This window comes from Thalia democratica, chromosome 9 (genome assembly GCF_965202585.1).
Source record: "Thalia democratica chromosome 9, ktThaDemo2.hap1.1, whole genome shotgun sequence".
NCBI classification, from domain to species: domain Eukaryota; kingdom Metazoa; phylum Chordata; class Thaliacea; order Salpida; family Salpidae; genus Thalia; species Thalia democratica.
In genome coordinates, this window is record NC_139173.1 from 10600527 (window position 1) to 10627967 (window position 27441).

The 27441-nt window shown below is 24.3% G+C and overlaps 1 protein-coding gene across 1 annotated transcript in view; it reads right to left on the minus strand.

The window, feature by feature from the left end:
• Nucleotides 1–274: 274 nt before the first annotated feature.
• LOC145844802 (ubiquitin carboxyl-terminal hydrolase 22-like) overlaps nucleotides 275–27441 on the minus strand; it is a 50161-nt gene continuing 22994 nt past the window's right edge. Inside the window, exons 4-14 of the mRNA XM_082952223.1 lie at nucleotides 26222–26313; nucleotides 24844–24970; nucleotides 24534–24618; nucleotides 19262–19389; nucleotides 18190–18291; nucleotides 13802–13959; nucleotides 13106–13323; nucleotides 8766–8892; nucleotides 4311–4449; nucleotides 3947–4071; nucleotides 275–602 (exon numbers count right to left, since the gene is read on the minus strand). Of these exons, the coding sequence (XP_082808349.1) occupies nucleotides 401–602; nucleotides 3947–4071; nucleotides 4311–4449; nucleotides 8766–8892; nucleotides 13106–13323; nucleotides 13802–13959; nucleotides 18190–18291; nucleotides 19262–19389; nucleotides 24534–24618; nucleotides 24844–24970; nucleotides 26222–26313 (1503 nt within the window). The 3' untranslated portion in view covers nucleotides 275–400. The remainder of the gene's footprint in view (nucleotides 603–3946; nucleotides 4072–4310; nucleotides 4450–8765; nucleotides 8893–13105; nucleotides 13324–13801; nucleotides 13960–18189; nucleotides 18292–19261; nucleotides 19390–24533; nucleotides 24619–24843; nucleotides 24971–26221; nucleotides 26314–27441) is intronic.

Consider the following 27441-nt stretch of genomic DNA (forward strand, 5'->3'; position numbering starts at 1 on the left):
CAAGTAAAATTATAATGTAGTAACAAGCTCACAGTTTTGGTTGCAACTAATTCCTTACTTTTATCGTTTTTTAATTAAAGCAATATTTTTTAAATATTAAAACTAAAATATTCAACTAAACTGTTGAGTTTAGACCAAAATTCAACTTAGAACAATATTTCTACAATATAACTTTATTTTAAGTGTCATATTGAATATTAAAAATTAAAACATTTTTACACAAATGTTAGTACATGGTGAAGCTAAAGCTACCAAAAAAATAATAAAACTCACGAGCCAGAATCCAACAAGCAACAACAAAAAGTAAACAAACAAAAGCGTATTAATTCGTCTAGGAAAAAAAAATAGGTAAAAAACGAGATCAATTCGAACCTGTACATAAATATATAAAAACTGTCCGCTAGTTGGCGCACGTCACATGCTTCTTGTGGTAGAACAGCAAGTACGCTTGCGAGCCGAACACCTGATCCCTGGTCGCCGTGGTGATCTCGTGGTCGTTGCAGCTGAACCACCGGTCGTGATTGGAGGATCGGACGAAGCAGGAGTAGTGGCCGGACTCGAGGTCGCCGTGGTGGTTGATGACCGCGTACAACAGGTACTTGCTGTAATAAATAATTTATGTGATATTTATATAATTACAATTGATGTTATAATATATCTTGTTGATTTAATAATTCCAATGGAAGTTGTGTTTATTTTTGGAGAAATATCTATTTTTTAAACATTTTTACAAAAGTTTTAGTTGTTACAACAGGTGTTTTCTGTGGTTATAAACTTTCATGTGTTTTGATAGTTTAAATATAAGCTGTTGTTTTTTCAGAACTATTTAGTTTCTTAAAGATTAAAAAAAAAGTACATAGCTTAGCAAAATAAGCTTTTATAATAATTAAAAACACATTTAAAATGACATTTTGATATTAGTTTATTTGAATATCAAAATGTACGGTAGAGATCTCAGAGTTCACACAAACAAAATATTCTAAGCAAAAGAAAAAATCTGAAACAAAGTGATTTTATAATATAAATACCTTTTTAAAAAAGATTAGTATTTTGCGTTGTTGTTTTCCAAAAAACAAACTTTATTTTGTGAGTATAGTTCTCAGCGATTAAAATGGGTTTTTAAATTATTTTGGAAAGTGGTTAATAATATGGTATTAACTACAATGTTTTTTTTTAGTTTAGTTAGTTTAAAACATAAGTTTTTAAGATAACAGTATCATACTGATTTTAGTAAAAACGGTCAAACTACATTATTAACTTTTGTTTGAAGTTGTTATAAGTGAAGATTCGAAACTGCTATAAAACTAAGTAACGAGTAGTACAAATTTGCCCTTTGTTATTAAATTGGATTTTAGTTTTCGGCTATTTTCGTTATGTGTTGGCGGTTAATGTCTTTATTGTTTATAAATTGTTGTTGATGTAAGCTGTTTTTTACACTAACTTTGATAGTGCCAACCTTTTATCTGAGAATTTCTTTATTGGTGTTATTACTTTATTACAAGATTAAACTATTTGCAAATTAAAAACTGGCTGTTTTAAATTAATAAAGTTTTAAATTTTAACCAAAGTTTTAATATAAAATTTAAAAACTACTTAGCTATTCTATACTTCCTTGTATTTATTAAACATAGAGCAGGAAATGTAGGTCTTGCCCCAAGCACCGAACGTTCTAAGCGTTTGGCTGTTAAAAAAATTAACAATAAAACTAAGAGGAGTTTCAGCTATATATCTATAAGTAATCCCTTAACACAGGCCTCAAGGGTTCAAAGTAACCTAGATAGTTTTAAAACATAGCACTTTTAGTAAATTATAAAACTCTCATTAAATAATTACTTTTTTTTTTCAAAAACAAAAAAACAAGTGTTTGTAGGTATTAGTTAGACCTACATACGCAAATATATATAACATTTTGAGCTAAGGCCCTTCAAATTTTTTTTTAGAATTCAAAACTTCCGAATTGGAAAATCTCATGTAACCATCGTATAAGTAGCTTAAATTATTATCTTTAAATTCAATTTAGATTTTTTATACATAGAATTTTTGTCTTCTTTGTATGAAGTTTTATTTTTTGTTAGTGATTTATATGGAATAGTTTAAAAGTAACATTGTTTTTATTTTTTTAACAAGAAATATTATTAAACATTTTTACTAAACTAACGGCACTAATAATTAATTTTTCAAGTTTGTTCTCTATTAACACTACATAAAGCTTAAAATATTTAGGATTTGGTTCATACGGCAGATCACTAATTTTTAACTATCCTATTAGGCTTGCCCCCTTAATATTACCATATGAGTTTGAGCAATCAAAACTTAAATTGTAATGTAACTGCTACAGACATATTTAACATTTTGCTTTCAGATTGCTGGCTCACTCAATCTTGAATTTTTGAAACAATTTAAGCTACAGCAACTTTATCATTTTAAATCAACCTGTTTTTATTAAAAAGCATAGAGCAAAAATTATTACTTATAAAGATTTATTTTAAAATTTTTCTATAGGTGAATAATTAAAACAACTTATAAAGGACTACACTAACTGTCAAAATTCAAAAATTAAGGAGAAATATATTTTCTAATTTTTGTTTTGCGCTTTTGGTTTGCATCTTTAACTTATTGAAATCTCTGATTTTGACCTGAAACTCCAAAGTTACTTTGGATTTTGTTAACCGATAAAAAAATTCTCATCACTAAGATAAAACTCTAAATAATCAAATCAACTTTTAAAAGGATGGATTCTCTGGTAGCCTTAAGAAAACGTTGCTTGTTTGAAAAATATTGAAAATTAAACTACTGAGGAGCCTTTTTTTAGGTGAAACTTAAATTTAAAAACATTTGAAATAATTTTTTATATAAGTCCTACAATACAAGGTTGGCAAAGGTTTTTTATAAATTTCTTCTAAGTTTTTGTAAGTACAACTTTTGTTGTCAGTTTTTTGGTATATAATTAAATTAAAGGTAAATAAAAAAGATTTTAATAGTAAAAATAATGTAGTGATTTCTTAACTGCTTTTTTTGAACCATCTTTTTTAATACTAAATTTGTTTTCTTACATAATACACATTTTGTATCTAATCTAAATTTCATTATTTTGTATACAAACAATTGTTCAAAATTTAAGGTTTTTGAATAATTTTGTTCAAAGTTCAAGTTTTTTTTTTAAATACCAAACAACATAATATTTATTGCCTGAATTTTAAAATTTGAAGTTAAATGGCTATCCTGTACAATATGGGCTCTTTTTTAAATCGGAGAATTATATCAAGTTAAAAAATACTAACCATAGTATACAAAAATGGATTCTTACTTTTGTAAGTTATTATGAAATAGCGTGGTTCTGCGCAAGAAATTATAGGTGTCGGTTTTATTTTAAATAAGACACAACCTTTTTTGTGATACAATATTACTGGTATTAAAAGAAAATTTGTGCTTCGTTTAGTGTATCTACTTTTAAAGATTAAAAAACATAAAGACTGCTCATAAATTTTATAAAATTTATGAGCAGTAAAAAAAAAATCAGTAAAAAAATAACTCTAAGTAAATGAATATTTTGCTCATATATATATAATATAAATTAAATAAATAAACCAAAACTTGTTTTGGATGTGCGAAAGCACATAAATAAATGTATAAGTTAAAATAACAGTTTTTCTTCAGTACTTTAAGCTATGTAAATACATATGTATTTTTATATATTTACAAACATTAATATAAAATTCTGTTGACTAACACTTTTCTTTACTTACCTAAGTTGAAAGTTTTACTGTAAAAACTCCAACATATCTTTAAAAAATGCAAAAAAACATTGTAATGTATACAACTATTTATTCCATACTTTGACGAATTATACACATACGGAATAACAAACTTTTTACACTTTTTTTCGAAATACTACATTATATTCTGTTTAACACTGTATATAATATTTTTTGTTCAGTAAACAAACTTGTGTTCGTTGTTGGAAGGAGGTGTCTCGTCAAATTTATTATCTTTTCTGAGCTGTCTCGTTGTAAACGGGGTGAGATCCAGTTCTTCGGTGAACTTTACAAAGACGTCCAACTTTTTCCGCGCCTGTAAAAAATATAACTAGATATTATTTTTAAGTATATAAATGAAAAAACTTGACAGTTTTTTAAGCAAAAGAAAAAAATACATGTAGTTCTAGGAAATCTTAAACGAAAATAAATAAGTAAATAAACTTTAAAAAATCGAAAACAACTTTATATAAATAAATAACCAACAAAACGTTTTACAAAATGTTTGTTAAACTATTCTCAAAAACAATTAAAAATATGTTTATCACTTCGAACCTTGCTGGTGTGTTCGAATCGTTTCAGGTGGAAGCAGCATACGGGGGGTGGGGCGAAAATGCTCAACTGTTTCCTGGCTTCGGTGTAGTCCCCGCACCCTTCACACTTGAACTGGTTGATCACCTCGGGTTTCGTGTATCTGTTGAAACATTATAGGTCTTTTTTAAGGTCTTTTTTAAATATAAAATTTCTTTTATCCATTATGTAAGTTTATAATCCATTTTTAAATTTTTCTCAAGTTTTCCGTATAGTAACCCTTGTACTAAAAGGTTAAGGAAAATAAACATAAACAAAAAATACTTTGGACAAGCTTTAATTTTAACCTGGTTTAAAAAGATCTATAAATTTGTAGTTATTTCTCAGGAAAAGTTTATTTGTTCAACAAGACTGTGAAACTTGAAAACAAAGACAAATATATTGCAAACTTATGTAAAAAATTTCTGCATATACATTTTTACTATATTTAAATATTGTATTAGAAATTAACAACATAGTAAAACATCTTTGATCAATAAATATGGTTGACATTAAAACAGCTAATAGTTTATTTGAAAAATTGATAATATTATATACGTTTAAAAATATAATATAAATCATAATTATAATACAGGATGGCCATTGGTTCCTTCCAGGATTTGTTAATTTGTTTTTGAATAGTTTGGTTTTAGTACTGCTTTTAATGAAAAATTAAAAAAAGGTTTATTAATTAATTTCATTTAGTGTATCATCAGAATAATCTTGCTAAAAACTGATAATAGTATAGTGTAAATTTAGTTATATACAATGAATTTGAAAAGTTTAGCTAAAAAATTTAATTTGTATATAAATAAATTTACACTATATTATTATCAGTTTTTAGAAAGATTATTCTGATGATGCGCTAAATAAAATTAATTAATAAACCTTTTTTAAATGAGTGACTTATGTTTAAATTTTTTTGTTAATTTGTTTTAACTTTATTGTTCTAGTTAGTATATTTTAGTAATTAAAATTCAACTAGAAAAAGGTGTTTTTAATAATTTAAAATTACTAAAGATGCTTTACAGTAAAAATTTTTTAACATTTAAAACATGTTTTACTCTATGTAATCTCACTAACTTTTTGAACCATGTTCTTTTAAGTCCTTGTCATAAGTTCTTTTTAAACTCTTAGTACAAGAAATACAGTCTTAAAACCTAGTTACAACATAGAGTTAGCTTTAAAGTTTTTGTTTGTTCTTTAACACACATTTAATGGAATCTATACTATTATTTTAGTATTTACCTTAAAGTATTTTGCTTGATTTTAAATCTAAAAAAATATTTTATTATGTATTTTTTTAATATTTAATCTTTGTTTTCCAAAATTAATTTACATGTTTTGCCACTACTTGAGGCAAATAACTAATTTGAGTGGCTACCGCTACAAACTAGTTTCAGATAGTTAATTGTCCTTTGGCAGATTTTACTTTTATTTTAGACTTAAACACATTTATCTTTTATTTAAAAACTACAAAAGCATAACTATAGATATACGTTTCACACACTAATTTTAGAACATCATACCTTTGTAAAACAGTAGAAATCTTAAAAAAGCTAAACTTTTAAATTTGAAGATAATTTTATTTAGAGATTTGGAACAAAATATTTTTAATTTTATCTTTATGCAACAGTTTTGAGTTTCAAAACACTATATTTAAGGTTAAACATGATAAATTAAACTATGTACTATGTAAAGTTACAATAACTATGTAGTATAAATTTATTAAAAAAAATTTAACTGTTAATTTTAACATCATGATTCAGAAACTAAAATCTAAACAAACAATTACAACGTTATATTAACATATGACTACAAGGCAGTAAATTTTACCTGCAAATAGAAATAAACATTATAAAACTGACAAAAGTTTGTTAGTAGAACATAATTTTAGTAAAAATTAATAAATATTTTATGTAACTTAGTCTCATTCAAATTCTAAAAAATAAGTCTGAGTTAAAAAAAAACAGCTATCATCCTGTGTACATATCTAACGCAGTTTTCTAAATTCCATTTTATATATTCAGGGTTCGTGCGCGATTTTTTTTTTCATTTAGCCTGACATTTTTTTCAAAGTAAGGAAAATCCTCTTTAGACGTCATTTCTGGTATTGGGGGGTCTTGATAAGTACTATTGTAGTCTCCTTCTTCAACCAGCTTTATCTCAAAAATATTTTGAGCTTTAAAAGTCTGCAAAAAGCAACCCATAGCTTAGTTACAACTCAATAAAATAAAACTAAATTGTGAAAAAGGTGATTGACCCCTATGCCCTTAACATAACAAATTAGTGATAAGTTTTAAAATAAGCGTTATATCTAATCTATTACTAGTGTAAAAATTTGATATTTATTACTTAACACAATTGTTCAATTTAATTAAGCACTAAGTAAAAACATTATAACCAGAAGATTTATAATAAAACGACGTGCATTGTTGTATTTTGTTAAAATTTAAAATGAAACGCTAACACGAGTATTTAAATAAATAAAAACTGTTTATTATAGTATTTTTAATAATACTTAAAATAGATAAATAGTTATAAATTCTAAACTCTAAATAAATAGAGTGGTTGTTAATGTTGTACCAGATTTTATAAGCTTACACTTAAATAAAAAATAAATAAACAAAAAAATCATTAATGTTTTGTTCTTGTAAAGAAAAATGAATTATTCCTAAAATTCATACTCCCACAAAACTTAGTACTTATATAATAAAGCTAAGTTTTAGTGTTGTGAATATCTCTAATAACTTTAAAGAAACAGTAAAATATATGAATAAACTGCTATAAGTTTTAATTTAAAAAGTATTTGGTATAAAGCCTTTAAATTAGAAGTTAAAATAGTTCAACCAACCAAGCTCTGAAATACATAGCTGATGTAAACAAATTCAAAAAAACAGCTAAGTTGTTGAACTAAACTAATGTTTGAACTGTATTTTTTTTATGAATTTTCATAATTATGACATATATAATCTACTCAAAACAAAATAATGAAAATTCTTATACTTTTTTAGAGATTCAACAAAAGGTGTTAAGCATTTATTTTTACAAATACTGACTGATTTTGTCTTTAATAACTAAATCTTTATTTAGAAATAAATTCACATCTCAATTTTTTTTATAAAAAATTTTTAAGCATTTGAACTGAGAAAAACTAAGATTCTCAAATTTTTAAATAAAAAAACTGATTTAGCCTGACGCGCACGAACCCTGTATATTATTTTCTTCACTTTATAATAAGTATTAGTTTATACTGTATAGTAAAATAAGTTTAATAAAGTTTTAACAGCTTCTTTATTTTCAGATAAAACAAAAAAAATCTGAAGCATTTTGTAAACAGAGCGTTTATTTAAGCTGGAATCCTGGAATTTTAAAATGTACACAAAAAAAACTGTAATTTAACACATTTAAAAACCTTGAATTCTAAACATAAACTATTCAAAAATCTGGAACTTTGAACAATTTTTACATACAAAATAATGAAATTCACGTTAGATAAGAAATAACTATCGTACACAACAAAACAATTACATAATAAATAAAATTTTATTTATTATAAAACACATTTAAAGTAGCATTACAGTGTCTTTTTGGTAATAATACTTTTTAGTAACTTACTCTTTAAAACTTTTTTTTTTCTACTTTAAAGGGACAAAAAATATCGTATTTTCAAAAAACTGGAAGGAAATCAGGAACCCTGGAAGAAATTTCTAAAAAAACAGTGGACACCTGTGTAAACTTTAGAATTATTTAAATAAAAAAATGCTCATTCTGTTTATAAATTGGTGTTTATTTATTAGATTACCTAATTTCATAGTTCACAATCAAGAAAAATCATATCGTTGACAGTAATAGATATAGCAATATAAATAAATTCAATTATTTAAAAATTTTCAATGATTTTTCAATAAGAAATATTTGAAAATTATAACTTTTTTTAGTTCTTAAATTTCACGATATTTTTTGCCTGAATTATTAAACTGCATGACTTTACAAACTCAATGGCCACCACTGTAAACTTATATAACGTGTAACTTTAGTTTAATTTTGTAAATTATTAAACTATAAAACAATAAAAACTATTAAAAGATAGATGAGTATATAAAACAGAGAAACAAAAAAAAAAAACTATAGTCGCGGTGAATTTAAAAAAAGTTTGATTTAAAAATGAGGTAAATTTTTTGTTCATCAAGATAAAAAAGTAACAAGTTAAAATTGGTTTTATACATTAGCATTCTTTAAACTAAAAATTAAATCAAAAATACTAATTAAAATTCAGACAAATATTAAAAAAAGCTGTTAATATGAGTATTTCAATGTATAAATAACGAATCTATCGAATATTTTCTTTAAAAGTAAATTTCTAATTTATACACATGATTTATTATGCAAAAAAAAAAAAAAACTGCTCGTATGAAATTGAAACATCAAAATAATCACCTGTTCAAGCAATCTTGCAAAGATATTCTGTTTTTACAGTGCTGATCTGCTTTGGAGTTCACTTTCCCGTTCGTTGTGGGCTTATTTTTAGTACTTTGGGAGTGATGCCACGGACTCGAGTTTAAACCTGAGATATAAACAGTTTCAGAAGAAAAAAAATAATTATAGAAACATTTTATCATAAAAATAATTAATAATTAAGTCTCAGCTAAGTTGCTGTTTAACACAAACTTTTTAATTGTATTTTATGCAACTAAAAGATCAAACAAATGTAATTCAAATAATAAAAATATTGAAAGCAATAGAAATAGCTGTATATAATTGTGATTCAAAACTATCTAAAAAAAATCAGGTTTAAAACGTTTTTTAAATTTAAATTCCAAAGTGTTCTAAATTTTGTCAGTTATTATTAAACAGTTTTTCTAGGATAAAGTAATGAACAAATATTTTTTGTGAAACTTATACAACTTCCCGCAAAAATAAATCAAATAAAAAAAAAAACTTGTAAATTAAGTATGTTTTACAGAACAAGATGGAAGGAAACATGTTAATCTTTCACATATAATAGAGTTTAAATAAAATATTATACTTAAACTGATTATATTGTTCTACAAAAGTAAGTCAAACCTTCAGTCAGCTCATTAAAATATACAAAAAAAAACATGGATTTTTTTCTAGGCTACAATATTAATGTACTAAATTATTTGTTATAATTCTATACAAAACTTAAAAACATCTTACTAATAAATAAAATAACAAAAAAAACATTTTTTTATAGTTTAAAGAAAATTATCATTTTATTAGCGTGGTGACACATTTTTTGAATATTTGTTCAAGGATTTACGAATTTAATAAAAAAAATTAAACTGGAAATCGTCCTACCTTTAATTTGTTACATTTAAAATTAAGAGAACATTAAAGATTTAAAAAAACTAAAAAGTTAACTTAACAAAAATATATTGTGAGGTCTTTTTAGATGCTTATAATATAATTTCTAAAAGTACATGTAGGAGTTATAAATAATAAAGTACTAAAACTTTGCTACTTTTTTTTATTATATTGTAGCTCTTAAGCATTCAAAATAACACAACGTTATTTATTGTGGTGTTCCTACAATTAACAATTTTTTTCCGAAACTCATAATACAAAAATTAAGTTCAATTTTTGCTATGATATTTAAACATAAAAAACAACTTAGTTTGTTTTTGCTTCAAAATAAAAGTTAAACAAAGAACAGTTTCAAGCAAAGTTACACTAAACTATCTAAAATATAAAAAATTTGACCGGGACAACTTTTTACATGAGCAAAAAAATGTCTGATTAGAAAAAAACTGAACATTTATAAAAAACCTACATTTTCTAACTTCTACTGATAAACTTTCAGAAATAAATTAACTTTCAGACCAGTTTATGATTTTACTGACCAAACAATAACCATGTAATTACGCGTATACAAAACCTTTATAGAAATTATTATTTATTTGAAAGTTAGTTTATAACGTTAACATTTTTTATTAAAAACTATTTACTATCAATGTAGTTTTTCTATTATTTTCCAATTACAGTAAACAACTTATTTTGACTTATTTCTTTCGCAATGATTTTAAATTTTTCATTCACAGGTATTCTTTGTTCTCACTCCTAATTAGAAACTTAAAAAAATTCTTATCTTAAAACTTATTATTTCTACACTGTATGAATTCTTATCAAAAACATAAAATATGTTTTTTAAGTATAATTTCTATATTTGAAAAACCTTTAAATTTATTTTAATAAAATATTTTTTGCTTACAATTACGAATAGTATTTAGGTTGTAATTTTATTTCCTTAAGTTATACAAAAATATCTAAACAACAGTCGAAAACATTTTAGACGTTTTTTTTAGCTCAAGTACATTAGTTTTTTAATTGTTTTATTCGTAAAAAAAATTTTCAATTTAGATTTACGCAAACTTTATTTATATACATATAGTGCAGTTACTAAAATATTGAAGTAGTGGTTTTTATTACATATGTTTATAAAAATAGTTATGTACATTCATAATTACACTAAATAAAAAAAACTAAGTAGCTAAATAACGCATATCTACAATTATTAAAAGTTCTTAAATTATTTCCTTGTATTTGTTAATTTATAAACAAAACTTATAAAGATAGGAATGAAAGAAAACACTAAAAAAAGTTTACTACTATTGAAAAAATAAAACACAAGCTTTTAATATTTTATAAAAACCAAGAAATCTAAATTTTTAAACCTTTAAATTAAAAACTTTGTAATCTAAGCTTTTATCTTAGTAACTCTAAATAGTTATTTAATTGATAACAAATCAGTTATCAAAACAAGGGGTCTCGGCAGGTCGAGATAGGAAAGATTTTAGTGTGTTTAAAAAAGCATATTTTTTACTATTTTTTTTAACAGAAAAAAAAATAGGCGATAGTTTTATCTTTTAAAGATAACACTAAAATTTTGAAACATTAAAAAAAGAAAATTATATTAAATTAGTTGAAACAAAATGTTGAATGTGGCCCGCAGTTTGCCGACTTCTGATCAAACTTTGGATCTAACTGATTTTGAAACAAAACAAATTTTCTAGAACAATATAATAAAATTTAGACTTATATAAATTTAATTAAAGGTTACTTATATGGCATTTGTTTTTTACAAAATATTTATATTATTTACCAGTAAATTAAGTTTAATTCATTGTTCATTAAAGCTCAGAATCAGTGCTTGCTTTTTGTTTTTGATTTAGTTTTTTTTAAATTACAGACAAATATGTTCCAGTTTAATAAGAAAGCAATTGAAGCTAATTTCTACTTACAAAACCAGGCAATCTACTTAAGTATAATAAAGTAGCGTTAAAAAAAGAAAGCTTTAAATAAAAAGCTGTAGATGACTACAAACGCTAATTATGTTGCTTTGTTTGTTTGTTTTTTTTTAAACAAAATATAGTCAATTGAAAATACCACAGATGTTCTTGTGCTAAAACTTTATTTCAACTAACGGCGTTTCACTGCTCTCAAATAAATTTAAGAACAGATCTACGGAGATATCTCCGTAGATCTGTTCTTAAATTTGTTTGAGAGCAGTGAAACGCCGTTAGTTGAAATAAAGTTTTAGCACAAGAACATCTGTGGTATTTATTCCGATAAGCTTAGCTTATCGGGATCTCCAGGATTTAACGCCTTTTAACGTTACATCTTATGTCAATTGAAAATATAAAGTTATAAATGTATAAAAAATAGTCAGTTATTTGCTATTTTAATTAGAATTTTGTTGTGATTAATTTTTCATTAAAGTACTTTTGATGTTAATTTTAGTATGAAAAAACAATTCAAACAAAAATTTAGTTTTTTTAAGTACATTATTTCATTTTAGAATTAAAACTAATAACTTTATGAAAAAATTATTAATTTGTAAAGATTTTTGTGTTTGATTTGTTTAAAAAACTATTTTGTTAATTCAAGTTACTTGAATTTAATATCATTAACTTTTAAACAAATTAGTATGTAAGTGAATTCTTTAAAAAAAAATTTTACTGGTGGCAACTCTTCTATAAAAAAAGCTAGTTTTGATAAAAAAGCATACTTGAAACACACATAACTTGAAACTCAAAAAATCTTGCCTTTCTTAATACCTAAGTAAACGTCAAAATTAAAAAGGTCTAACTTTGTGTTGCGTTGGCATACACCATTTTTATGCCCTAGCACATTTAAGATCAATCTTGTAGTTTATCTTAATCTAGCAAATTTACATGCAGTCAACTGTCACTTTATTTTTGATCCAAGTTTTACGTTTTGATTTGCTATTTTATAAACTAATCTAAAAATATTTACTCTATGTAAGATCTCACAAGAGTTAATGAATAATTTAAGCTTCTTTTAGAAAACATTTATTCAACTGTCAAAGCACTTTTTTGACCTAAATTTAAGTTTTTAAGTAATAAAATAATTTGAAAAGAATCAACTTATAATCAAATGTAAGTTAAAAGTAAAATTAAAACAATTGTCTAAATAAATCCAAATTGATGTATAAATCAGTTTTTCTCAGAATGTGCCTGAAAACTGTTTTACTGTGCTCAGAAATTCAGACAAGTATTAAGTCTTTTTTTTAATAAGTCTCTTCTAGATCTTAATTTGTTTTCAATTTTTTTTCAGTAGTACATTGTGCAAGGCTTCTTCAAACACTGAGAACCACAGAAATATATATATTGGCAATTTTTTTTTAATTTTAATAATGTTTAAAAAAAATCTTAACGTTCTAATACTATCTACAATTTATGTATAATTGTTAAATTTGTAAAAATAATTTTTTGTCGACCTATAAACACCAAACCAACCGGGAAGTTCCAGTGAGAAGTCGATGTGTTGGTCCTTCCGCGACGAATTGTAACTGCACCTCTGGCAAGTCACGTCGCTCTGGCACTGGCCGTTGAACACCTGGTCGATTATGGAAGTTTCGATCATGGTGCTCCCCCGCGACGAGCAGTCGTCACTCTCGCAGCTGGAGGTCGTGGCGGTCGTGGTGTGGCAGCTCAGAGGCGTTCCACTCTTGTGTCTGATTGGTTGAAAAAGTGTTTGGTTTTAATAAAAAAGGATTAAATTTGCTTCAATAAATTATTTACTATTGCTATTTGTTTCAAATCAAACAATTCAAAGTTCTCGACTTAAATATCTTTAAAAAGATTTTTATCTATCATTTATTTTTAGAGTTTTTTACTAACAAAACAATGTATCATTCCTATATATGACTGAAACATTGTTTTGTTAATAATAAACTGTAAAAATAAATAATAGATAAATTATTTACTGTTAATATCCTGTTACATTTAAAAAAACAAGCTGAGCTAATGGAATAAGTAAGGTAGAAAATTATAAAGAATATCATATTGTGAAAAGGCAATCTGCATAATGTCAAAAAATTTTTTTTTATAATATATCGTACTTATGAAGGTTCAGTTCAAATAAGTTTTTGTACTTAAAGTCATCATAATTTTATAAAAAAGTACACTAATTATTCATAAAACATCACTTACTTGGAAGGTTTCAGCTGGGATCGGAACTTGTTGAGCGAGAACATGGAGAACTCGTGGGCATCCTGCTGCTCGTATCCCGCCAAATTGGCGTCTTCCCGCCACATCAGCTGCAGCATCCTCGTCGGCAGCACGCTCTCCTTCTGCCCCGTGTAGAATTTCTGTGGAGATTTGTTTGGTATTATGACTTGCGTGATGCTTTCAAGTTAATTCTTTGTAGTTTTAAAAGTAGTTTTATAATAAGAAAACTGCAGGTTTAAAAATGGTAGTGTTGGTATAATTTCTGTGTTGAAGTATTTTCGTTACTACGACTAGTGTGATTCTTTCAATAAATGTAAAGCGTAAATACTTATAACAGTTTCTATTTTCTGGAAATCAAGCATTAAATTACCTTGAGGTAAACTAGAGCTTATAGTATTTAAACAACTATGGTCTTAAACTAAAACGCAAATACTAAACAACTAGGTACTTTAGTGGTATTGTTTTCTAAATATGTTTTTTTTAATATACAGCTAATTCTACCATACTAAGATAATTAAGTAAAATATTTTTTAAACACCTCCTATAGAATGTAAAACTATAACAAACCTATCTACTTAGGGTTAATTTTATATGTAATGTACATATTATAAACAGTCTGATATTGTTTTAGTTCAAGAAAAAAAAGCTTTAAGTAAAAAAGTATTTTAAAAATTATTCAACAATTGTATATTTTAGTCGATTTAAACATATACCATTTTAAATAAACTATTTTTTGATAATATAAAAAAACTTTTAATTGTTATAGTTGTATTGGAAAAAAAAATAACTTGTAACTGCTAATTTAAAGATAAATAATTAAAATATATTTAAGTTTTCCATGTACGCCAAATATATACCAACCTCTATTTTCAGTAGAGTATTTTTTATACTTTACGAATCTTTCTACATTACATGTTTAACTTCTCTACAGTTTTAAACAATTTCAGTAACCATGATGACAAACTTTACACACAAAACAGCTCTGTTTTAGAACTACTTGTTCGTCTGAAAAACTAAAATAAAGCATAAGAAATGTTTAAGAATCACAGTACTATATACCCGATGGTAACGAATCGTTTTCGCACGAAGCGTCCTTTTTGCACGAAGTACGCACTTAAATAGTTACGTACCCGCGTAAAGTGTCCCCTCGTGCAAAAGTGACTCTCCGTGCTAAAGTTATGCTCGTGCAAAAGAGTCGCCATGTAAAAGTTTCCCCTCCTGCAAAAGTGACACCCACCCATACCCGTTATGTGAAAGTTCTTAGGTAAATAATAAGACTCAGCATAGTTTGACAAACAAAATAAGTAAAACTAAGTTTATAAAATTTTCAATAATCATACTTTTTACAAGCAACAAAAAACTTAGTAGTAAACCGACTTAAATCAGTAATAAAACGAGGACTATATACAAATTAATTGAGATATAAATAGTAATTTGCTTCATTTAACATTGTTGGAACTAAATATAAATACTAATTATAAATTATTTCACTTAATGATAGTTCGTTTTTATTTATTATTACTTTCTTAACTTCTTTGTGTTCAATCGGTTTATTGTGTCGTAAACTTTTCATGATTTTGCGAAAAAGTTAATTAGGTTTTTTTAGGCTATTTTTTTAAAACCTTTAGGCTATTTCTTAAAGATTTACAAAACATTTTGTTTATTTATTTAAAGTTTGTAATTCCTCAATCTTACTATAGTTTCTAGAAATGATTATTTTTTACCCACAACTAATAAAGTTTTTGTCATAAATTTGTTACATATTTTGTTCTCAGAATAGTTCACTTAAGTCTAAATTTAATAAATGAAGCTAAATGTCAGTTTTTAGCTTGTTTTACATAATAAACTTTTTTGTTTTTGAAGATTTTACAAATGATAAATTAATTGTAGTTTATACTAACTGTTGGAGTCAGATACTTTGACAAGTTGGAAATTTTTAATTTCAAAAACTCGATGATGAGATCCATTTAATAACAATCTTCAAAATACCTATTTCACATTAATATTCAACCTTTTTCTTTCATAGTTTTTCATGAAACTTACTTTAAAATTTTTTACATGTTATAATTAACTTTAGTTTTTTGTACTAATATACTTTTTGGTATTTAAAACAGGAAAAAGTTTTTTTTTTGATATTTAGTTTTGTGTAACGCTTTTTGAACAAAAATAGTACCTTGCAAAAACCATTGTAAACAACTTTTAGTTAGTTAGTATAAAAGTATAAAGTGCTAAGTTGTTTTAACAATAAGTAATAGTTTAACAAAGTTATTAATTAAGGTAAAAATTACTTTTATATTAAACGAGTTCAAGTCTTTTTATAAACAATCAAGTATAATATTGAAAGAAACGAACAATCAACCAACAAAAAACCGAAAATAGAGTATAAAGAACTTTGTAAATTTTGATTTGGGCTTCTTTTCATAGGAATTCAGCTTATAAAACTAGTTTTGGCAATTCTTTATGAATTAAAATCGGTTTTAAGCACAATATTTTTAACTTGATGAGCATGTCTTGATATTTAAAATTGTTTATTTAGATTAAAAAAGCTTTTGCATTTGTCGCATTTTTATATATGATCATACACAATGCTGTTTTTTTCAGTAAACGTGTGTTCTAGAAGGAGGTTAAAGAAGTGCCTCCTTGTTAAAAGGCATTTCCTAATTTTTTGGACATGTATATTTGTAGATGAATATTGAAAAGCTTAGAACATGTTTCTTTTAGACGTATTTATCTAAAAAAATTATTAGTGTAAAAACTTATATATAGAAATAACTATTTTTCAAACTTAAACAACTTAAAAACTAAGTGCTTATAGAATTTTTAAAATAAAATTTTGCAATCATTAAAATTTATTTTGATTGGTTTCCATGATTCTTACTAAAACTTCTAACTTTATAGTTAAACAAAATGTTATCGAAGTATATAATTATATATTAATCCTTATGATTATTTTAAGTACAATCAAACCAATAATCGTTTATATTCATTAACTAAACTAAATTTGAGCTTAGTAGTACTTTTTTTTACGCAAAGCATTTTGCATTTAATTTAAAGTGAACTTAATTGTGAAAAAAATTCTTCAGTATAAAAAAATAATAGTAACATTATCTAGCATCTTAGTTAAAAAATATTATTTAAATCTAAAAAAAATAGTGTCTATTATGAGTTAGCTAATAACTAATAAGATGAATATATAATAAGATGAATATATAATAAATATATGATAAAGTTGGTAAAAAATTAACAAAAACTTACTAGTAAACCGCTTTGTCCCTACAAACAGTTATTAAAATGCATTAGTGATGCAACAACTTAAAACCAACAAAATGTTAAATTTATCTTGAAGAAAAAAAGTCGTTTACAAACTTAATAAAAAGACAGAAAGTAAGAATAAAACTTACAATATATTTTGTAAATGCTTTTTTTATCTTTTGTATATTTTTAAAACTTTAATACAAACTTGAAACAAGTTTATTAAGAGAGTTGGATTTTTATTAAGTTATAAAATGTAAAAAATCTCATTAATATGTCATTCTAAAGTTAAAGTGCTTAAATTTAGTACTACAGTAACAATAAAACTATTTCTAACTTTATACAACTAAATTTTTCAAATTACTGAACCGTAAGAAGGTTTTAAAACATAAAATTACCGAATTTAAGAATTAATTAGCTAAGTTTTTAATTATATATTCATAAACTAAAGATATTTATTTCGTAATCATAACTGTTTAGGAAAATGTGATATACACATATATACAAATCTTAAAAAACTTTACTTAGTAAAAATAAAAAATATTTCAAAATTTTTTTTAGGTTTTCCAAATTTTTTCCAGGTTTTTAAAAGTACACATTTTTGGGTCTATATTTAGTTTTAAGTTAATTTCTATATAAGAAACTGTGTTGAATAGTATAAATAACATTGAAAAGATACTGTAAAGTTACTTTAAATGTGTTTTTAAATAAAATTTTTTTTTGATGATTACAAAAAATCTTATTTATATGATAGATTTTTTGTTTCAAAACAAATTTTACTACTGAAAATGTTAAAATTTTTAAAAATTCCAGGTTTTTCCAGGTTTTTTTTTCAAAATTTCTCAAATTCCAGGTTTTTCCAGGTTATTTTTCCCTAAATAGTCGAATTCCAGGTTTTTCCAGGTTTCCAGGTAAAGTAGCAACCCTGAGTATTATAATAACTTATTACTTGGGTATTTAAAAAGGTTGTTACTAAGTCACGTAATATACACTGTTGTCTTATACAAAATGATTCCATATTTCATTGAGTACAAACTAAAACCATAGGCACTTATAACATTGTTATCTAATTTGCTACTTACAAAATTCTTATTTAAAAAAATCATAAATTGACTCACTTGTAAAATACTTATAAACTCGCACATGAAACAACTGACTCTGGAACATTTGTGCTTACAGGAAAGAAAATAATCTCTCAGCATCGGTGTGTGGATGAAGGCCTAAAAATAACAAAGTTGAGTTAATTGTTTTTCTTTTTACTTTAAACATTGATTTGTTTTCGAATAGGCAACTTAATAACCTTTTATAAACTCTTTCAGGTTATACAACACACAAAATTTATAAACTGTCTAAAAGTGCATTTCTCAGGGTGTACACAAATTGTGTGTGTAGAGAAAAAAATACTTTACTGTGCACATAAATTTTACTGAATAACAATCATATTTTTAAAATAAGCATATTTTCATCTCACTTCATTTCTAAAAGTTTTTATTAAAAGCGCTCAATTTATTAAAAGTTTAAAGTAAAAAAAAAAAAAAATTCACATAAAATAAGTATCAAATTAAAAATTCACTGTCTGCAGAACTTTTTTTAGTGCACACTTTTTAAATTTTAGGGAATGACTTATTTAGAATATAAAAAAGTTAAAAAGTGAGTACTTTGTTTATAGATGAACAGTTTTGTTTAGTGAATATTTCTAGCAAACAATGGAAATAATTAGACTAATTGATTAAACAACAAAAAATTATTTTGCAATTAACAAAAAAACACTTAACTTTTAGTTTTAAATTTATCATTTTAATTATGTATTAAAATAAGAATACATAAATTTTGTTCTTAAAATACAGTAAATATAGCAGTTCATTAAAAGAAATAAATTTTAAAATTTTACTGTATAATTTTTATATGACTGCTCTATATGTTGTGTTTTTATATGACTGCTTTAAACTTGAAACAAAAATACAGCTTACAAAATTAACAAACATATGACCATATTCTTGAGGTTTTCATACAACAATTTTTTATGTGAAAATATTTTACATATAATCTTTTACAGGTTTAAAAAAATGCTCAAACCGGCATAAAAAATAAACTATCATCACAGTTACAAAAACTGCAGCTCATGAAACTTTTAAACAACTTAAGACTAGCTTTTATTTAAGTCACAAGTTTATTTAGTACAAAACAAACTTGAAGGACGCAGTTCATGAAGCAGGTGCTGCCCAGGTTGACCAGGCCCCTCCATCCGAGGTGGCTCTGGCACTTCAGTCCTCCGCCCTCCGTCTGCGATCCCATCCTTATGCGCTCTATCTCGTTTGCTGCAAATCAAATTAATTTAAAGAAAAACTTTTTAAAAACATTTTTTGTAACTATATGAAAAAAATATTAATAAGAAAAGTTTTAAGAGATTTAGACGATCTAATCCTTATGCGCTCTATTTCGTTTGGTGTAAACTATAAGGTTAATGGAAGCTTTCTTTGATTCTTTTTTGAAAAAAAAACATTTTAGTTTAAAAAAAATGTTTATTCTAGTTTTTAAAAAATTATTTAATTTTTAACTTCCAAATTAACAACTATTTTATAACTTGTTTTGAAATGGTAATACAATAAGTTTAGATTAGAAAACATAAAGTAATTTACAATATGATACAATTTGTTAATTTTGTATTGAAAAACTAGCTTAAGTAGTTAAGGGTTCACAGTAAATTGATTTCAAATACAGTTGTAGATTAATTCAACTTAAACAAACTTTTTTAACTACTTAAAATTACAAATATTCTATAAACAAATATGTTCATTTATATATAAAATTACAATACTTAATATTATATGCGCTTTAGTAAGATTTATTGTCTTAGTTTTAAGTTTTGTATTTAATTTATTGAATAATAACATCATTAAGTTTTAAAGCATCATGATTTGGGTGGGTGTCAGAATGGCACAGTGACACTTTAGCACGGGTCGTCAATTCAGCACGGTGCGTCACTTTTGTACGGAGGGTCACTTTCGCACGCCGTCATTTTAGCACTGTGCGTCACTTTAGTAAGTGGGTCATTTTAGCACAGTGGATCAATTTTGCACGGAGCCTTATTTTTGCACAAACTAAAGATTTTAATAGGAGAAATTATGAAACTTTTTTTTCAACTGATAAAAAATAAATGTTAATACTCTAAACTTGTAGGAGTTTTACGGTTGAATTAAAACTTTTTTTTTGTTCAATGGTTTTTAAAGCAAACTTAATTTTTTTAAAAATTAGTACTTTGTAGTTGTTATAGTATTAAATTATTTAGCATTATTTAAAATTAAGCCTAAAAATATTTATGTTACTTAATAACCATATACATTTTAAACTAAGTAGTAATACGATAAAATAGTAAATGTAATAACTAATCAATACGACAATATATATTTTTTTAATTAAAAGAAAGCTAGATTTTTCGAAACTTTGTAAAAAAAACTCAGGAATACAAATTAGCAAAAATATATAAAAACAAATTTAAGTCTGCTTTTAGACACTTTTAGTATAATATTGTTTACTGGTCTTCTAATCAATGTATATATTTTTTTAATTCTTTGTAACATATGGTATTATAATATTTTTAACATTCCAATGTATTTATTATAATTTTTTTAGGGTAGAAAGTTTAGTAAAACTAAGAAAAGCCTTCAAGTATTAACCATATTTAATTAAATTAAACTCTATAAATACTAAATTTTTTGAACAACTATATTTTTTCAAGTATTGAATTTAATTTCATACAACATAAACATGTTTTAAATTAGATGTAGTCTGTATTTTTCATTCAAAGTGAAAATAATTTTTTAAACTTATATTTTGAAGTAACTTCGTGAAAAAGTGTTGATTTATATAAACTTTGCACAATAATCATTTGTATTGTATTATTAATTATAAGTATAAAAAATCTTAATTCTTATAAAAATAAAATTGCATTTTGTACACAGCGTTTTTGGCTAAAAAGTGCGTACCATACTGGCAGTTCGTACCTAAGAAGTGCGTCCCTAATTGGCAGGTTGCTGTAATATAGTAAAGTTGTATTGCATTTTTTGAACTAAACATTCAACAAAAACATCGGCGAAAGACAGCAGAGCAGAAGCCTGGACTTTCGTATGCTGTGAGACAAGCTCAAGTTTAACACAACAGTTGATCATACCAATTCGGTTTTTTCTTCGGTTGTGACTGATTGATGAGTCATAATCAGGACAAAACCGGTCTTAGTCTACCGAAAGCTTGTGATTTGATAATCGAATTGGTATGATAAACCCTTATGTTAAACTTAAACTAAACATAGCAATCTTAAAAATTTCTAAACATTTTTTTACTTGTATAGTTTAACAATGCAGTAAATGCAAAAGTTTTCCTCAATGTATTTAAAAGCTACCAGTTGCATTTTATAATTTAGTATGTTTACTAAGACAGCATTTGTATTTTTTAAGACGTTTCAATTTGATAACTCTAAAGTAAAAACAATCTTGCAGCGATTAATTAATTATTTAATGTTTGTTTTTAATTGTATTTTCTTGAACAACATCTCTGACTTTAGTTATATTATTTCTACAACATTTTCTTTATAAGCCTTTCATAAAATATGAAAAGCCATGAAACATCAAAAAAAAAAAAAGGAACTTAAGATTTCATTATGTGTGTATGAATGTTGTCTATTAACTTAAATTTTTATGTAGTAAAACTAATGTATCAAGCAAGTATATTTTAAAAACATTAAAATAAGTTTTATGTTTTAATAGTTAACATCAAAATTTTAAATAATATAGTTAAAAATGTTTTAACTGTAGTAAATTTAACTTTGTTTTTAAGTTTGCAATATCTTTACTTTTTAAAACTGAATAATAACTTGGATTAACAATAAATTGTTTAAATATTTATACCAGTAAAACTAGTTACAGGTTATAATTAAATTAAAGTAATTAGTGTTTGCTTAATCTTTTTAGTTATATTTGTTTATTGAACATTTTTATATATAGTTTCACACCATTGTCAAAAAAAACTTAGTACTACATTTGCAAAAATTATTAAAAAACTTCCAAAATAAAGTTGCAAATTAAATTTGAACTTTTTACGAATCTAATGCGTGTTTACTTTTATTTTTCAATTAAGTTTTTAAACAGGATTTTTTTTATAGTACACAGTTTTAGATATTTATAACTAAAAATGTATTTTCTAAAAACTTTCACATGAAGGTTTAAAGCTCGGTCCAAAATAAAAACTTGTTAAAAAAAGACGCTTCAAACAAAAATAAAAGAGAAAGAAATGGTGCAAAAATGACTTTCAGTGATAAACTGACGCCGTTCAAAAGTGACCCATCGTGCCAAGGTGACACCATACAAAAGTGACGCATCGTGCTAAAATGATGTCGTGCAAAAATGACCTACCGTGCTAAAGTAACGTCGTGTAAGAGTGACGCACCGTTTAAAAGTGACGCATTGTGGTAAAATGACGCCGTGCAAATGTGACACATCGTGCTTAAATGAATGACACCGTGCGAAAGTGACGCAGTGTAATATTCTGACCTGATCCCCCATGTTTTATAGTGAAACTTATGTCACTTGTATGCATTAAAATAAAATAAAACTGTGCTTTTTTACCTCCAAAAATTTAAATATGTTATTGTAAATTTGTGCAAAAGGGTCTATAAAAGAAACTTACTTCAGCAAAGTTTCAAAGTAGTCTTTTTAAGTAATTTTTATATTAAACTTGAAGATTTTTTTAGTTCTTATTTTGTTTTTACTAGTTTTAACTATAGTTTGATGCGTACATTTATGTTTGTTTTAATTTCCAGTATACAATTATAACTGAAGATATTTTAAAGAGTTAAAAATTTTTTAATGATTTTTTTAATAGTCATGAAAAAAAGTATTTGTATTTAAATTTTGAAAGGAAAAAAAAATTAAAATTAATTATAAAGGCAGGTTCAACAACAATAAGAAATTTATTTTAGGATTGATGGGTATTTATAAGCTGTAGATATTTGGATTTACTTAAGTATTTTATTTAAAACTGTTAATAAGATTTTAGTAAATGCAAAAGAAGGATATTAGTTAAATTAATTATATTCAAAACTTGTTGTGTACTCTTTTAAATACTTTTTACTTATATTGAAATTTTTTATATATAATTCTCTTATATAACTTTTTTTAAAGATACAAACGTTTTTAAAATGTTCTTTAGATTTATTAAATTTTAAAATAATACTTATGTAAAGTTTGCATATAATTTTTTGGTTTAAAAAAACAAACACTTAACAAAATGTTTCATTAATTCAATGTATAACATCTACCAATTGTATATTCTAAAACCTATGAAAGATTATTTTCGGCCCTTGCGTTTTTTTTTTACAAAGTTTCTTGTGACAACTAAATAGACCGATAGAAAGTACACATAGTTAATTCTTTACAAAATAATTTATAAAAATTTTATAAATATTTTTAAACACGTTTGAATGTGTTTCAAAAATTTTTATTCAATTTTTTAACTTATTAGTACACTAAATTAATAATTCAAAAATTTCTTTTAATTTACATATTTATTATTTTAAAATATTTCATAATTCAATAATTTTTGAAGTAAATAATTTTAACTAGTAACTAGTTTTTTTTTCTTTAATCAAGTATCTTTTTAAGTAAAAATTATCATTATTATTAATTAGACATTATGCAATAAAAGAAAATAAAACAGCAATATAAAACTTGGTTATAATGAATGTTCTTTTTTTTTCTTACTAGCTTTTAAATATTTTTTTATAATAAAAAAAAATATATATCAAAAAAATGATGCTTTATGATAGTTTAAGAATATTTAAATCGTTTTTCAAAAGTTTAAAACCGGCTTTTGTATTGAGTTTTAAAACAATTAGTTTATAAAATAACCTAAAAATGAGACTTTCGAAAAAGCTGTGAAATATTTTTACTAATTAGTTTTTTTTTTCTTTTAAAAATGTATTTTAACAACTTAATTTTTATTAATTACTTTTAGTTTGGTAACCACTTGAGTATGACTTTATGAAATGTATAAAAAACTTAAAATTTGTACTAATTTTTAAAATATTATGCAGAAATCAACAAAACTTATTTCACCACATTATAAGTCTAATTATATTAGAAACTCATGTGAACTATAAAATAAAGCAATCTAACTAACATAACTTGTAGTCTGAATTATAAAATAAAATTTTACACTAATTATTTTCATATTTTTAAAACGTGTTCTCTTTTTTTTTTAGTTGTAGTAAGTTATGTTTGTAGCTATAAATAAATACTTTGATTAAAGTTTTTGTTGAAAAAATAAAATTTAAAAAAAAACTTTTTTTTTTCTAAACATAGTAAACTTACCTAATCAACTTTTAAAACCATATATTTATTTAAACACTATAAACCATTTGTTGCCCTTCAACAACATTGGTATAATTTTTACTTAATAATAAACGTACCATTAAAATCATATTTTGGTAAAGGTATCGGATGATTTTCTACATTATCATTGCCTAGGTATTTGTTCATTTTGTTAAACTCGACCTGTAAAAAAAAATAAGTAGGTGAATATGTACTATAAAAATTGTAAAAAGTTATAGAAAAAACCTAATTGACACAAAGCTGGATATAAATTGAAAAACATAGAAAGCATACACAGTATACTAGCTACTTAAGTTTGATAAAGTCGTTATAAAAAGATTACTCAAAGACATTCTACAGAAAAACTGTAACAAATAAGTATTTTAATAACAACTAATTTAGAGGCACCTTAGAACAATCTTCTACATCGTTGTCATAGACGTATCTTTTGCACTCAAAACAAAATATTTGTCCGTAACTTAAATCAATTGCAAGTGGATGATTTTTTTCCCTGGCATGCTTGTGTACATGTTTCCTTCAAAAATACCACATTTAGAAAGTATTAGACAAAAACTTAAAAAAAAACTAAAAAGTAAAAAACAGACATAACATTAGCACAAAATTATGTATATTGCATTAAACAAACTGACAAAGAAATTTTTAAAAACTAAATTTTCAGAAAAAAAAAAAACATAAACTTATTTATAATTATATCAATATACTTAAAAATTTTAAATTTGATTAGCAACATTACCAAACCAAAGAGTTCATATTATAAACAAACTTTCTAAACTATAGTTGTATAATTGTTTTAAATTTTAGTCTTAAATAATTATTAACACTCTTATAGTTTTAAACACTATAAATTTTTACTATGCATAAAAATTTTCAATGTTTTTTCTTTAAATATGAAACAACTTATATTGTATAGTGTTTTAGTACATTTGAGTAATTTTCATTTTGTTATACTTAATAGATATTTTAACTTATTTTTAAATTCAACTAAAATTATTTTTAAAAATTCAGACCTGTATTTTTATTTCTATTGGCGCATGTAAAAAAAATAGCTATATGTAAAAAAGAAGTAATTTAATAAATAACTTTTTTAACATTGACCATTTTAAAACAATTGGTTCTAAACCTTATTTTTTTATTTCATTTAAATTTACTTTAAGCAGTCAAAAATTGTGCAAAAAAAAAGTTATTTATAAGATAAAGGGTTTAAAGTTATATATTTCGTCGACAACTGTAAATTAGAATATAACAATCAATTTTGAGACATGAATAGTAATATTAACATTGTAACAAAAGTAAGTTCTTTTTGTATCAAAATTTTGTGACTAGCTACGAAAATAAACTGTATAGAACTTATAAAAAATCAAGTTATTTATTTTAAATAAATTCAACTACATACAAAATTGATAAAAATATTGTTTTTGGAATTTTAATAAAAATAACCTATTTCAAAACAAAGTTTAATAAATTTTTTTAAATTTTTTTGGTTACAAGTTTTTAATATAAAAAGAGGTACTAAAAAACGTATTTTTTGTTTACTGGGGTTACTGCAATACTTTTTTTCTTACGTTACTATTTTTTGCCATAATAAAAAAATCTTTTTTTTTTTCATAAACATGACACTGTTATAATCTTACTCCCTTGCAAGCTTTTTATTATAAAAAAATGACCAAAATAATTTTAAAATATAGTAGTCAATAGAAAGGATTTGTCTAACAGTTTGTTATGTAAAATGACACAAAAATTTAGAATTTTTTTTTGGAAAACCTACCTTTTGAAGCAGCCAACATACACGCAATGCAGACAAGCATGAAGCCTTCCACTTCTTGTGCGGCAGTCTACACACTTTATTGAGGACTTCAACTAAAATATAGTTATTATTTTAACTTTCGAAGTATTCTAAAGTTTTAAAAAAAAGGCATTTAACATTAATAGATCATATTTTTAAACTTTAACTGTAGTAAATCATGACTTTTTTGATAACTATTTAATATTTTTTTAGAATAACTATAATTGTAATTATATGTGGAATTGGAACTTTGATAAAATGTTTTTTCAAAACAAGTAAACTTGTACATAAAATAATATTACATACAGATAATAAAACAATTAGAATCTTGAAAAGTTTTTGTTTCAAATAGTGTTTGGTAATTTTTTTACTTGTAGTGTGATTTATTCTAAATGTGATTAATTCTAAATACATTGTTGTCTTTATTGTGATAAATTATACACTAATCTTTTAATGCAGATTGAATATAACTTAAGTGCAAGGATGTTGAGTTTAGTAGATAAATAAATTTTTTTTTTGTATGAAAACTGTGAGAAAACATAAGCAGTTTATATACATAAAATAACAGTTTATCCTAGTTTAAGGCTACTTTTTTTAATTTAACGGTTTAAAAGGTTTAGTTTAGAAATAAGTTATTTTACTACAAGTACTTAATACTTTATTTTAAACTAACTTAAACAAAGAAACTAACAGAGTGTTATTTCCAAAAAAAAATTGTTATAGACATAAAAATTTTAGTATTATTAGAAATTTTACAAAAGTTAATATGTAAAGTTTAAACCTTTTATAAATATTGTAAAGATGAAGTTTATATATGTTCTAAATATTAAATCATTATTACATTTAAGGCCACAAACAGCTCATCTTGTTTTTTACATGTTAACCTCATTTTTTGTGTTTCATCTCAAGCTATCGAACATTTTTACAACTTTATAATACTTAAAGTACTTTTGAGATATAAAGTTTTCAAATTCAATTAGCCCAATAGGTTTTATTATAAACATTTTAGTGTTTAACTTAGACCTTTGTTTTTTTGATTAATATTGATACTATCCATTTCAATTGAATAACATAGGCTAAGTTAAACACTAAAATAATATCAAATGGTAAAACAACATTATTAAAATTTAATAGTCAGCAAATCTTTACTTCGGTCATAAAGAGGTCAAACATTTGTTTTACAAAAATTATCACTAGCTTTT